The sequence below is a fragment of the Plutella xylostella genome, chromosome 8, assembly GCF_932276165.1.
Source record: "Plutella xylostella chromosome 8, ilPluXylo3.1, whole genome shotgun sequence".
Classification (NCBI taxonomy): Eukaryota; Metazoa; Arthropoda; class Insecta; order Lepidoptera; family Plutellidae; genus Plutella; species Plutella xylostella.
The window spans coordinates 1,594,630-1,608,024 of NC_063988.1; the positions used below are offsets into that span (position 1 = coordinate 1,594,630).

The 13,395-nt window shown below is 45.4% G+C and overlaps 2 protein-coding genes across 3 annotated transcripts in view; one reads left to right on the forward strand and one right to left on the reverse strand.

The window, feature by feature from the left end:
* LOC105385986 (formin-like protein) overlaps nucleotides 1-9,643 on the reverse strand; it is a 70,626-nt gene extending 60,983 nt beyond the window's left edge. The window contains exon 1 of one of the 2 annotated variants that reach the window (XM_048622812.1): nucleotides 9,271-9,642. In XM_048622812.1, the coding sequence (XP_048478769.1) occupies nucleotides 9,271-9,459 (189 nt within the window). In that variant the 5' untranslated portion in view covers nucleotides 9,460-9,642. Of the gene's footprint in view, nucleotides 1-9,270 lie in introns of both variants that reach the window. The other variant, XM_048622813.1, reaches the window with a different exon arrangement.
* On the forward strand, nucleotides 1,213-8,172 carry LOC119690441. Its single transcript, XM_048622811.1, has one exon. It carries the CDS (start codon nucleotides 1,899-1,901, stop codon nucleotides 7,695-7,697), a length of 5,799 nt encoding a protein of 1,932 aa, XP_048478768.1. The 5' UTR covers nucleotides 1,213-1,898; the 3' UTR covers nucleotides 7,698-8,172.
* Nucleotides 9,644-13,395: the final 3,752 nt, after the last annotated feature.

Genomic DNA, 13,395 nt, shown 5'->3' on the forward strand with positions numbered 1-13,395 from the left:
ACGTAGCAAACTGTTTGCCAAACATCCTTTGATCTGGCAAGGAAAACCGACACCGATGCCGAACACTGTCCAACACAAACACAAACAGGCAAACAACGACAAACACCCATCCACACGTCCGTGCTTGCTGTTCGCTGTTGGCTGTTTGCCATTGTTTGCCAAGCGTGTGGATGGGGCTTAACAAATCGCCTATCCATTCATTGAAGCATTGACGGTTCGTCAGTTGGACAAGGTACAGAAGTGTATAACAACTTATGCAGCTGACCGTAACCCTTATTAAATCTACACCCTTGATGTAGGTAATTTAAAAAATATTTTAGCATTCTGATCATAGTTTCAGCTACTTCTATTCAACTACTACAGCTGCTTTCAGGTATCACACGAAAACGCACGCACGCGGGAAAGAAAATATACCTACTAAATGCATAATATGGGATTCAAATGATCACTATAACAAGGATAATCCTGAATGAATAACTACCAAACAAGGCCACAATCTGAAGCGCATACGCGGGAAGAGATAAAGGTTAAATATAGAGGCGGCAGTCAATGGGGGCTCTGTGCGAGCGGCGCGGCGGCGGCGCCAGCGGGCCCGGCCTCGTTCGGGGTACAAGGAGATTCCACACTGATGGCACAGAATAATAACTAGTAACTACTGATAGATATATGGAGTACACAAAGTTTAAAATGAAAACTTAATTAGGGTACAAAAAGCGGTCGCTGATAGACGATTGGCTGTGTTATGTGCATTGCCGCGCGGGAGTGGCTGGAGTGTAGGTTTCGATAATCTACGCAAACTGTAACTCTTTCGTGAAATTGTAATTATCAAATTATTTATAATAATTATGACATATAAGTATAGTATTATACAGATTTATGCATTTATGTAGAATACGCAAATTATATATCATAATCCAAACCACACTAGAGGTCTGTACCGGGGTCTACTTACAGCACAACACTGACTTGTCAGTGTGGACTTGTAAAGTTTTACTATAATTTTGAAAATGCATAATGTACATTTTACAAAAATACAGTCCTTGTCCTATGTGCTATGTGTCTTGTGAAGTTCTCTGCCTGGAGGCAGGAACTGGAGGCTAATAGAAGGTTCTGGCCTTTAATTTACTTATTCTGAGATATTGGAGATGTGCAGCCTAGGTGGTGTAACAATAACAACTCAGCCACTCTTCTTGTTTGAGGATGACAATAGAATAGATGTACGGAACGACTAAAAGAAGTTTTGTTTTATTTGTAAATAGTTCATAGAAATAACTAGATCAAGTAGTTAACTCGATTACGCTCGCGAAGGTTCTGAGCGCTAAGATAAATACTTACTTATGTGTGTGTATAGATATAGATATAGTTTAAGTATGTACCTACCTACTAGTTGTTCGAGCACCTACCTACTTTAGTAATAATAATAAATAAATAGTGACAGGAAGTGAGGAGGCCAGCGCCATCTAGTAGGAAATAGCATAACGAAGTAGAACAATAGTGCACTAAATAGACCATGTAGTTCACCTACTCGACAACAGATGGCAGCCCCATCTAGAACATTCTACTTCTTATGAGTCTTTTCTAGAGCTTCCTGGAATTCTCTATCTTCGGTAGAGATTAGTATAAAAGGCAGACGCCAACACCTCACAGCAAGTCAGTTTAATAGAAAGAGTGAAACAGTAAACATCTCCAGTGAATTGTGAACAATAATACCAGTGTTTTATTTCGAAGACTCAACAGGCTAATATATAGCTACCTCTACGTCAGTGGCATTTCCTCATCTTCTTGAAGAACCAAACAGGTGCACCCGCCACTTCCTTCGCACCGTATAGTAATAGTTCGTGAAACGGTCGAAGTGATCCGCACATTTGGTCCATCGGAGCCGGATTGAAGACTTTGGAATGCCTGTAACGAGGTCCACGACAGGGAGGCTACAGCGCGGCGGCCTAGAACAGAGGCCTACTGAAGAATCGTCGGCCGCCGGCGCCACCGCCTCCACCGCCACCGCTACAGACTCCGACACGCACACGCCGTCAACCGCCGTGAAAGCATCAACATCGACGGGTGTGTCCACCGGAGTATCGACGCCGCCCTCGTCTGCCGCCAGGGTGGATAGCGTCTCGCCCCCCATAACAGGGGGGGCACCGCTCCCTGTGTTCGGGGGAGTACCGCCACCGCCCTCCACTGCCGCGAGGGTGGTTACAGCTGCTGCCGGAACGCCCTGCCCACCGTCATGCATCCGGGCTACTCCGCCAGCGTCTACAGCAAGATCGAAGGCCAAGTCATTAAAGGCACGCCGCATCGCCGAAGCGAAAGAAGAATTAGCGTGTCGTCAAGTTGAAATCGCCGAAGCAAAAGAAGAAATAGCACGTAGTAAAGAAGAAATAGCACGTCGTAAAGCTGAACTCGCCGCCGCCCGTCTCGCAGTTATTGAAGCTGAATCCGACACCGATGACGACGACGGCAGCATCAGTACCGAGATGGAGAGTACGCTCAAGGTCGACTCGTGGCTCAAGACACAGCAGAATGTACTGGCCATCAAGAACGAGCCTCACTCCGCGTCAGCAGCACCACCACCGCCAACAGAAGCTGCTGAGGAGTCCAGACAGCATGATGAGGACTACGTTCTACCGCCGCCAGTCGCCACCGCCGTCGACCCTGCCTCCACTGCCGCCGTCCCTGTCGCTCAGCCGCGGACAAGCGACTCTGTGAGCCTCACTGCCCTCGCCGAAGCTATTGCTCTAGCTGCAAGAGCCGGGGCGCCGCCGCCACCACCACCGCCACCGGCTCCGCGTCACATTAGTGAGCTACCGTACTTTAGTGGCGCGCCGCACGAGTGGCTACAGTTCAAGACCGCCTACTACGAGTCCGCCGCATCACTCGCGCCCTGCGACAACATGGGGCGCCTACGTCGATGCCTGAAAGGAAGAGCGAAGGAAGCTGTCAGCCGCCTGCTCATCACCAGCACGACGCCCGAGAACGTGATGAAGTCACTCGAATTGTGCTTCGGGCGCCCGGACAGCATCGCGCTCGCCGAGTTGGAACGTCTGCGCGCACTACGCCGGCCTACGGATATCGCTACAGAGTTCTGCTTCTTTGCAAACGAAGTAAGCAACATCGTAACGACACTTCAAGAGCTGCACCGCGACCGCTACCTCAACAATCCCGAGATCACGCAGCTCACAGTCGAGAAGCTCACCGCCGCCCACAAGCTTCGCTGGTTCGACTTCTCCGCCGCACAGTCGCCCGAGGAACCCGACCTGCTGAAGCTCAGCCGCTTCCTCACTCGGGAAGCCTCGATATGCGGGCCGCACGCACATGAGAAGACGTCGAGCATCGCCTACGAACCGAAGCAGCAGCAACAGCAGCAGCAGCCACGCCGCGCACAAAGGGCACACGCAACTGCGGAACAGAAAGTTTCGTGCCCAGTATGCTCCAACGCCGGCCACAACATAGCAGAATGCCGCAAGTTTGTAGAGAGCAACATCGACTCACGTTGGCAGCTAGCTAAGGAAAGCAGACTCTGCTTTCGTTGTCTACGCTACCGCAGCAAGACGCACCGATGCAGAATTAAGAAATGCGAAGTTGACGGCTGCGAGAGGTCACATCACCGACTGCTTCACTTCGTGCGCAAAGACGAGCCCGAATTAAAGAAAACGGAAGCAGTCGCCTCTTCGTGGACACCGAAGACGCAAGCGTATCTCAAGATAGTAAAGGTGCAAGTCTCCGGACCAGCGGGAGCGGTCGACACATGCGCGCTCCTAGACGACGGATCTACTGTTACGCTCATCGACAGTGACATTGCACAGAGGATCGGAGCCAGGGGGCCTATTGACCCTCTCTTCATAGAAGTGATCGCTGACACAAGCGTCGAAGAGTCCGCATCACGTCGCGTCACACTCACTCTCGAGGGGGCAAGCGGGACGCACATAGTCAACGCACGCACAGTAAGAAAGCTGCACCTCGCCGCACAGCGTGTCACCGAGCAAGACCTTGCCGGCTGCCCTCATCTAGAAGACATCCAGCACGAGCTGAAGCACGCAGACATGAAGCCAGGCCTGCTCATCGGGCAAGACAATTGGCACCTGCTCATGGCGTCGGAAGTGCGAGCGGGACAGCGACACCAACCAGTGGCTTCACGCACACCACTGGGCTGGGTTTTACACGGTGCACACACGCGCGCACTGGGACAGCGCGTGCACTACGTGAACAACATCATCAACCTCGAAGACAGCATGGACGAGCAGCTGAAAAGACACTTCGCGCTCGACTCATTAACGATCACACCGAAGACACCAAAGTCTGACCCAGAACAGCGAGCACTCGACCTGCTCACCAAGAACACCATAGCACGAGACGACGGCCGATATGAAACGTCTCTACTGTGGAAGAAGGATGACTTCAGCATGCCAAACAACTACGAGAACACGCTGAAGAGACTTCACAGCATCGAGAAGAAGATTGATCGCGACGCTGACCTCAAAGAAAAGTACGAGAAACAGATGGAGAGCCTTATTACAAAGGGCTACGCTGAAGTCGCGCCACCGACCACATCAAACAAAGTGTGGTATCTACCGCATTTCGCAGTCGTCAATCCGAACAAGGGCAAGATTCGCATTGTCCTGGACGCAGCAGCCACATATAAAGGCGTCTCACTAAATGACCACCTACTCACCGGGCCAGACCTACTACAGTCGTTGCCGGGAGTACTAATGCGCTTCAGACAGCATGCAGTCGCCGTGACAGCTGATATCGCCGAGATGTTCATGCAGGTGAAGATACGCGCTGAGGATCGAGATGCCCTTCGCTACCTGTGGAGGGGCAACAAGCGTGATGGGCCGCCAACAGAATACAGAATGACGTCACTCATATTCGGCGCTACAAGTTCACCATCAACAGCAATCTACGTGAAGAATATTAACGCACTCAAGTACGAAGCCACTCACCCCGAGGCAGTAGACGCAATTATCAACAAACACTACGTCGACGACTACCTCGACAGCCACAAGACCGAAGAGCAAGCGATCAAGGTGGCGCAGGACGTCCGCGACATACACCGGCGAGGCCACTTCGTGCTGCGGCAATGGGCATCAAACTCCGAGGCAGTACTCAAAGCACTCGGCGAAATAGGCAACGAGCCCATGAACATTAAGATCGATGATGGATCAAGCGAACGAGTCCTAGGTCTCATCTGGCGGCCAAAGTCCGATGCGCTCGGTTTCAACCTAGACTTGGCGCGTCTGCCGCCTGCAGTCATAGAAAAGAAGATACCCACGAAGAGAGAAGCACTCAAGATCGTCATGTCGCTGTATGATCCGCTCGGATTTGCCGCGCCTGTCACCGTGCGAGCAAAACAGCTACTTCAAGAGGCGTGGCGGCGCGGCACTACCTGGGACCAGCCAATAGATGAAGACCTCTCAGAACAATGGCAACAATGGATGATGCACCTGGAAGGGCTACGCCGTGTCTCAATACCGAGGTGCTACGCCCGCTACAGCGACGCTACGAGTCTACAGCTACATATATTTGTCGACGCGAGCGAGTCCGCATACGCCGCCGCTCTTTATTGGCGGGCGGTAACAGCAGAGGGTAAGACATACCTATCGCTCGTCATAGCAAAGGCGCGAGTGGCACCGCTCAAGCTCACTTCGATCCCGCGCCTCGAGCTACAAGCCGCCGTTATGGGCTGCCGTATGGCCGCAGCCGTCATTGAAGAACACCAAGTTAAGCCCGAATCGAAGACCTTCTGGACCGACAGTAAGACGGTGCTGACATGGCTGAAGAACGGCTCAAGATCGTACCGCCCGTTCGTCGCGCACCGCATAGCTGACATCGAGGAAAACAGCTCTACAAATGAATGGCGCTGGATACCTACGAAACTCAACGTGGCCGACGACGCTACAAGGGATGTGCCACGCGACTTCGACGCTGACCACCGATGGTACAAGGGCCCATCCTTCTTACTCGAGGACCCTACTGCCTGGCCGGCGGAAAAACCACTTCTAACGAAGAAAACAGGCGAAGAGAAAACGACCTCAGTTACCGAAAAGTCTGCACAACTAAAAGAAGCGCTGCCAGACTACAACCGTTTCTCTAAGTGGGAAAAACTGCTACGAGCTACAGCAAGAGTTTTACACTTCATACAGCTGTGCCGGCCACGTGATCAGCGAGTCAACTACAAAAGAACTGCGAAAAATAGCGAAAAAGACCCTGACTGGCGCAAGAAAACAGCTACGAAACCGAACAAGCGTGCGACAGTGAAAACTACAGAAGACAGAAAATACCTCCCGCTCACCGGGCAGCTACTACGTGAGGCGGAAATACTACTCGTACGCCTAAGTCAACAGCAAGCCTTCGACTCAGAAATAGAAGACTTACAGAAAAACAGAACCCTGAACGCGAGAAGCAGGCTGCGCCACCTTGCGGTCGTCGCTGAAAATGGAATACTACTATTGAAATCGCGAATCGGCCGTACACTTAATATAGAACAAGGAGTCATCAGCCCTGCAATACTCGACGGCAATCATCAAATCACCAAACTGTGGATCGACTACACACACCGCCAGCTGATGCACGCAGGAGCCGAAACTACAGTTAATGAGTGCAGACAGCACTACTGGATACTCCGCCTTCGCACAGTGGTGAAGATGATGATTCATCGATGTCGACCATGCCGCATCAGGAAAGATTCACCCCCGCAGCCACCTACAGGAGACCACCCATCGAGCCGCCTTGCACACCACTGCAGGCCCTATACCTACACCGGCCTGGACTACTTCGGGCCTCTGACAGTCACCGTGGGCCGCACTCGACAGAAGCGATATGTGGCGCTCTTCACGTGTCTCACGACGCGCGCCGTACACTTAGAGCTGGTGGACTCTCTCACCACTAGCTCGGCAGTGATGGCGCTGCGTAGGCACATGGCACTCTACGGAACACCTACTGAGCTATGGTCCGACAACGGCACGAACCTGCGCGGGGCTGATAGAGAGCTGCGGCAATCAATCGACGCCGCTACAGCTGATGAAGCGGCCCAACAGAAGATCAACTGGCGCTACATACCTCCTGGGGCTCCTTTCATGGGTGGGGCCTGGGAGAGACTGGTGCGGTCAGTGAAGACCGCCCTTTACGCCGTCCTGAACGAGCAGCACCCAGCCGAAGAGGTGCTGCGCACACTGCTAGCCGAGGCAGAATACGCAGTAAACAGCCGCCCGCTCACGCATGTGTCACTCGAGCCCGACGACCCCGAGGCCTTGACACCGAACCATTTCCTGCTTGGCGGATCAGGACGCGTACACGCGCCTGGCAGCTTCGACGACAAGGACCTCATCAGCCGCAGTCACTGGCGCGCCTCTCAGCGCCTGGCCGACCTCTTCTGGGCAAGATGGCTACGAGAGTACCTGCCTGAACTTCAGCACCGGCGGGAGCCTCACGGACGCGGCGAAGCAGTCAAGGTTGGCGACATTGTCATGGTGGCAGACGGCAACCTACCGCGCAACACGTGGCCAAAGGGCGTTGTCACGGCTGTCTACCCCGGACAAGACGGCATCGTAAGAACAGTCGACGTCCAAACCAAAGGAGGAACCCTTAGAAGACCGACCAAGAAGCTGGTGATCCTGCCTACAGCTCCAGACGTTCCGACCAAAGAATTCAACGCCCTGCAGGCGATGACCGGCGGGAGAGATGTACGGAACGACTAAAAGAAGTTTTGTTTTATTTGTAAATAGTTCATAGAAATAACTAGATCAAGTAGTTAACTCGATTACGCTCGCGAAGGTTCTGAGCGCTAAGATAAATACTTACTTATGTGTGTGTATAGATATAGATATAGTTTAAGTATGTACCTACCTACTAGTTGTTCGAGCACCTACCTACTTTAGTAATAATAATAAATAAATAGTGACAGGAAGTGAGGAGGCCAGCGCCATCTAGTAGGAAATAGCATAACGAAGTAGAACAATAGTGCACTAAATAGACCATGTAGTTCACCTACTCGACAACAGATGGCAGCCCCATCTAGAACATTCTACTTCTTATGAGTCTTTTCTAGAGCTTCCTGGAATTCTCTATCTTCGGTAGAGATTAGTATAAAAGGCAGACGCCAACACCTCACAGCAAGTCAGTTTAATAGAAAGAGTGAAACAGTAAACATCTCCAGTGAATTGTGAACAATAATACCAGTGTTTTATTTCGAAGACTCAACAGGCTAATATATAGCTACCTCTACGTCAGTGGCATTTCCTCATCTTCCTGAAGAACCAAACAGGTGCAACCGCCACTTCCTTCGCACCGTATAGTAATAGTTCATGAAACGGTCGAAGTGATCCGCACAATAGAATAGAATAGAATATTGAGGATGAGGTGTGTTCAAATACTGCCATGTAGAAGGAATTCAAGTACAATCGCACCATATGCTCTTAATGTGGAGAAAACCTACACATATATACTAGAGAAAAACTACACAGTCCTTAATAGTCCACTACAGGACATGGGACAACACCATGCTTATAGAAATAATCTACATGCATCAGAGTTACCACACCACACTTATAACAACCTAGACCCAAGAACAAATATCTGCCAAACCAAGGATTGAATCTTTATATATATTCCAGTAATAACAATGACTAATTTCTCACGAAACAATCATTTAAATTATCTTTAATTGGCAATTATTATTGTCAACATGCATGGGGAACTCCAGATAAAACAGGAAATGGATAATACTCAATGGTATCATAGCCTCTCTGTGCTAAGCCAAATTGAATTTTATTAACAATATAATTCAATAGCATTCAACTAAAACTTTTAGCGATACAAATTACAATGTACGTTAGGCATGACTTAGATACCACTTACATATTTTTTGGTGGATATGAAAATATATTTGGTAATTAGAACATTGTTATATATGACTTGTATGAGTGACAGGGTGATAAGGGAGTGCTAGGCCTGTGATAATATAAATAAGATATATTTTTAAAGTAAAAATTATGTGAACTGTATTGTATTCAATAAGCTATACTTTTTTCTTGAAAAGCCCTCTTCAATAAGTCCATCTTCAAATATTTTTAATACATTGTTATTATTCCTATTCACATACTTTTAAGTAGATACCTTCATAAAGTGCAATAAATTGTTAATTGAAAGTTAATGTACTAAAGGAAACAGAACAGAAAAACTATGTAACGAGAAGAAAAATAACCATAAAACAATACGTCTTGAATGTTTGTAAACAAAAAAAGCCGACAAATTATCGGTAATAATTCTTACCAAAACTTTGACGAATCTGCTCTCCAGCTCATCCCGGTCGGGCATGGGGGGCTTCGCGCGGCTCCTGGTGGACGCCTGCCGAGCATGGTGGCTCTTGGAAGGCGCCACAGGACCATCCAACATCGTTTGTTCCCGAGAAGTAATCAAACCCATTTTACACGGATTCACTATCGGTATACCACAAAACATGTATTACACGAGCATCAAGTCATTTTATCACAGAAAAACACTATTGCATCGCAATTCCACAGGTCACATTACTGCACAAATCTCACAAAACTCAACAGCGCGATGAACACAAACAAAATAAGATTTCAGAAACATAGCCGCGCGGCCGGCCGCTGTGCGTCAAGGATTTTTTTAACTGACTTAATTTTAGTGTTGCCATAAAAAGGGATTATAATTTCCTACTACTTAGTAGAAAATAAAAGGTCTCGCAGGGTTTTCTACTAGATTGTGACACTAGTGCGGAAAGTGCGTCATTACAGTCTAGTAGTCCGCTAGAGCAAGACACGAAATTGAGAGGCTCAGTAATGACATTCCGCACAAGTTTCACAGGACGTTTTTAAAGCAAAACTTTTTATTCTGAAATTTGAGGCTTTATTTTATCGTATCGGTACGGTATACCTAGTTTCCAACTGACGTGTGAGTAAAGTGGTATTTTTGAGCCGAGTATACAGCCCGGAAAACATGGTGTCCAATTATTATCCCAATTATTTTACAGAATTATTGATTAATTATAACATTGCATCACAAAAAAGGAAAATAAATAAAATAAAAGTAGTATTTACAAGTTCAAAATGTTTATTTTCTAAGCGTCGCGTCGTTGCATTAGGGAACGCATGAGGGCAGATATAGAATTTCGTCGGTGGCAATAAATATCTGTGTTCTGAGGTTTGACAGTTTTTTTCAACGCACACCATGCCATCTTATTCGACCATATTAAAATATTTCTTGTTTCATAACATGAGTACGTATGTAGGTATATGACATGTTACACACAGTCTTAGTACCTCAAGCTAGGCAGAGCCGGTAATGTGGGTACAAATAAACACCCAAGAATATAGAACAACTTAAGTATATCCATATTAACGGAATATTAATTAAATTTCTAGTCGGAATGATTTAACGTTTGTCATCTGTCGCGATTTACCATTTAGTCTGAATATCATTCCGCAATATTGTTAGGCCCTATTCTATTTTTTGCAGAGCTGCAACCTTATTTTACAGTCGTCGAAATATTAGAGGCCTGTTTTGGACAGCTCCAAAATGTATGGGATGAAAGCTGGTATCAAATCTAAATCATAAAAAATCTAAACAATAAGTAACTTTTGGTGCTACAAAAGTTCTTCTTTCTTTCGGCCGTTAAATAATACGCAAGATTTTGTGTCTTTTTATGTATTTCATCAAGTAAATCAAGAGTAAATAGCAAATTTGTGTAGCTGTCCAAACGGGCCTATTATATTTCGATGACTGTAGGAGATTTGGTTCGATTCTACTATGTCTGGTAACATTTTTAAGCCTGGCAACATTTGAAACAGTAGTGAAGTTGGTTACTCTAGCTTTATGATTGGGTGAAATATGGGTGAAATAAAATGTACCTACGTTGTCTATGGTTGTTTTATAAGCGGGAACGGGAAACGGAGAATACGGAAACGGAAAGTTTTTATAAAGTAGTGGGAGTGGGACTCTTGTTAATAGGAATGGATGCCATTCCCATTTCTATTGTTACCTAAGTAAATTTTGTTTCCTTTTTATACCAGACAATGTGAAGGATATTAATTTAGACTCCCTTGCGTCGTGGTGCTATACCTGACGGTCAAAGATGTAGGACAGGATAGTCCAAAGTCCTGAAAACGGAAGTAGGTACCTACATCCTAACTTATTGTTAAACCGTATTTAATCGATCTTTCATATTTTTTTACCACAAATACATACAAAGCTATTAGAATAGAATAGAATAGAATAGAATAGAATAGAATACTCTTTATTTTGCACCATTAAAGACATATTACAATTCACAACTTATATACATAAAATAGTACAAAAAAGGCGGCCTTATTGCTTAAAGCAATCTCTACCAGACAACCTTTGGATGGAAGAGACAATTTTAACATAATTAATGGGAGTAGAGGTGCAAGGTATACTACTTAAACTGTACATACTATATAAATAAATAAAACAACATAATACAATATATATATATATATATATATATATATATATATATATATATATCTTTACCTATAATAAACTTACATATTATATATTACATAAACCATAGACTTAGTATATACTAGCGTATAGACGAACTGACAGCTCGATTAAACGTGACCAATTTTGATTTTTCAGTGTGTGCATTAGCTAGTGATGTACCTTTCTTTACTTTGGAGGACCATCGATAAGTTATTGAAGTTCGATGTTCGACCCTTGGAGAGTTGTTCCATAGACTGTTGTTGTCCAGATTATAATTTTGACATAGTGTAAAAAAATGCATAAATAAAAATAAAAACACTTTTTTCATCGCTCCTTATTTTATTGACTTTTAAACAGAACAATCTTAGATATATCAGCTGTCTGACCCAAATTACAGGCTCTGCCTCGGATGGCCGTGTCTGAGATGTTCCCACATATTTATTTATTTAACTGGTTCATTACAGTTTCGTTTCCTAAATTATGAAGTTTACATTCATTCTTAAGTCGAATTGCTGCAAATGGTAGAGTTCTTCTTTGGATTCCAACCAACGCGTCCAACTTATTTCAAAAACTTTCGGCTTATTATAATATCTATAGAGGGAATCTGTTGGACAAATTATAGAAAATAATTAGTTTATGTATTTGTTAAAAGATGTGCCTTGCCCTGACTTATTTTTATAGCTAACATTCAAGATAAAATATCGATAATGATATCGATTAATTTGAGTCAATCCCTAGCGTACATGTAAAATAAATTGATGAAAAATATATCCACTAAAATCTTGTAAATTATTAACAAATGGACTTCCACATACACAAAATATGAAAGTAAACAACAGCATTGGCATTATTTTATATTAAATACAGGATAAAAGACAAGTTTTAACCAAAAATATACGCGTCATAGCAGTGATGACGATTTTGGTATTTACCTGTGAAATGTGCAATTTTCAGGATTATTTCTATGATTAACGCCACAATCACTCGCAGAAGATGTTACCATTGTTGAATACAATTAGATTTACTGAAAATAAACCACGATGTACGCAAAAAATCCAAAATACTAAGGTGTTGATTTTCCGCGTGCTGAATTGTGACGCTCTGTCATTCAAAACCAGTCACAGTTTCATTGGACTCGCTATCCTTTTCTATCTTGCCAAATTTCCGTAAGGGATTTTCTTCTCCCTCGCTCGCTTTGTTCGTCTATACGCTAGTATATACTAAGTCTATGACATAAACTCGTTTACATAAATACATAAATAAATACTAACAACTTATATTTATAATCAACTGTTCAGTGAGTTCAAATAGTGTATCCTGACCCTATCTTTGAATGAGGCAACAGAAGGTGCTCGTCGTATTTCCTCGGGAAGAGCGTTCCAGAGTACCACTGCTTTGACAGTGAAGGAGTGGCTGTAAAAGTCAGTCTTGTGCGGTGGCACTTGTAGCCTCAGATTGTAGGCAGACCGGAGTGTTCGGTTGTGCGAGCTATCCCGAAACTGAAATCGCTCTTTTAAGTAGGGTGGCGACGCTGGGTTAAACAGTATGTTGTACAGAATCGACAAGATATGAGCATTCCGTCGAAGGCGAATAGGGAGCCACTTGAGTTTTGAGCGGAATTCGGACACATGGTCATATTTCCTCAAACCAAATATGAACCGTATACAGAAATTTTGAAGTCTCTCAAGCTTGTTAAGTTGCTCCTGGGTAAGATCAAGATAGCTGGCATCGGCGTAGTCAAGAATCGGAAGTAATAAAGATTGAGAAAGCGCAATCTTAGTGGATGTAGGAAGGAAGTTACGCAATCTCCTAAGTGAGGAAGCTGAACCAAACACTTTTCGGCTGACTGAATCTAGTTGCGGTCCCCAAGACAAGTGCTTATCTATAAAGATACCTAGGTTTTTAATCACATTACCAAAAGGAATCTGC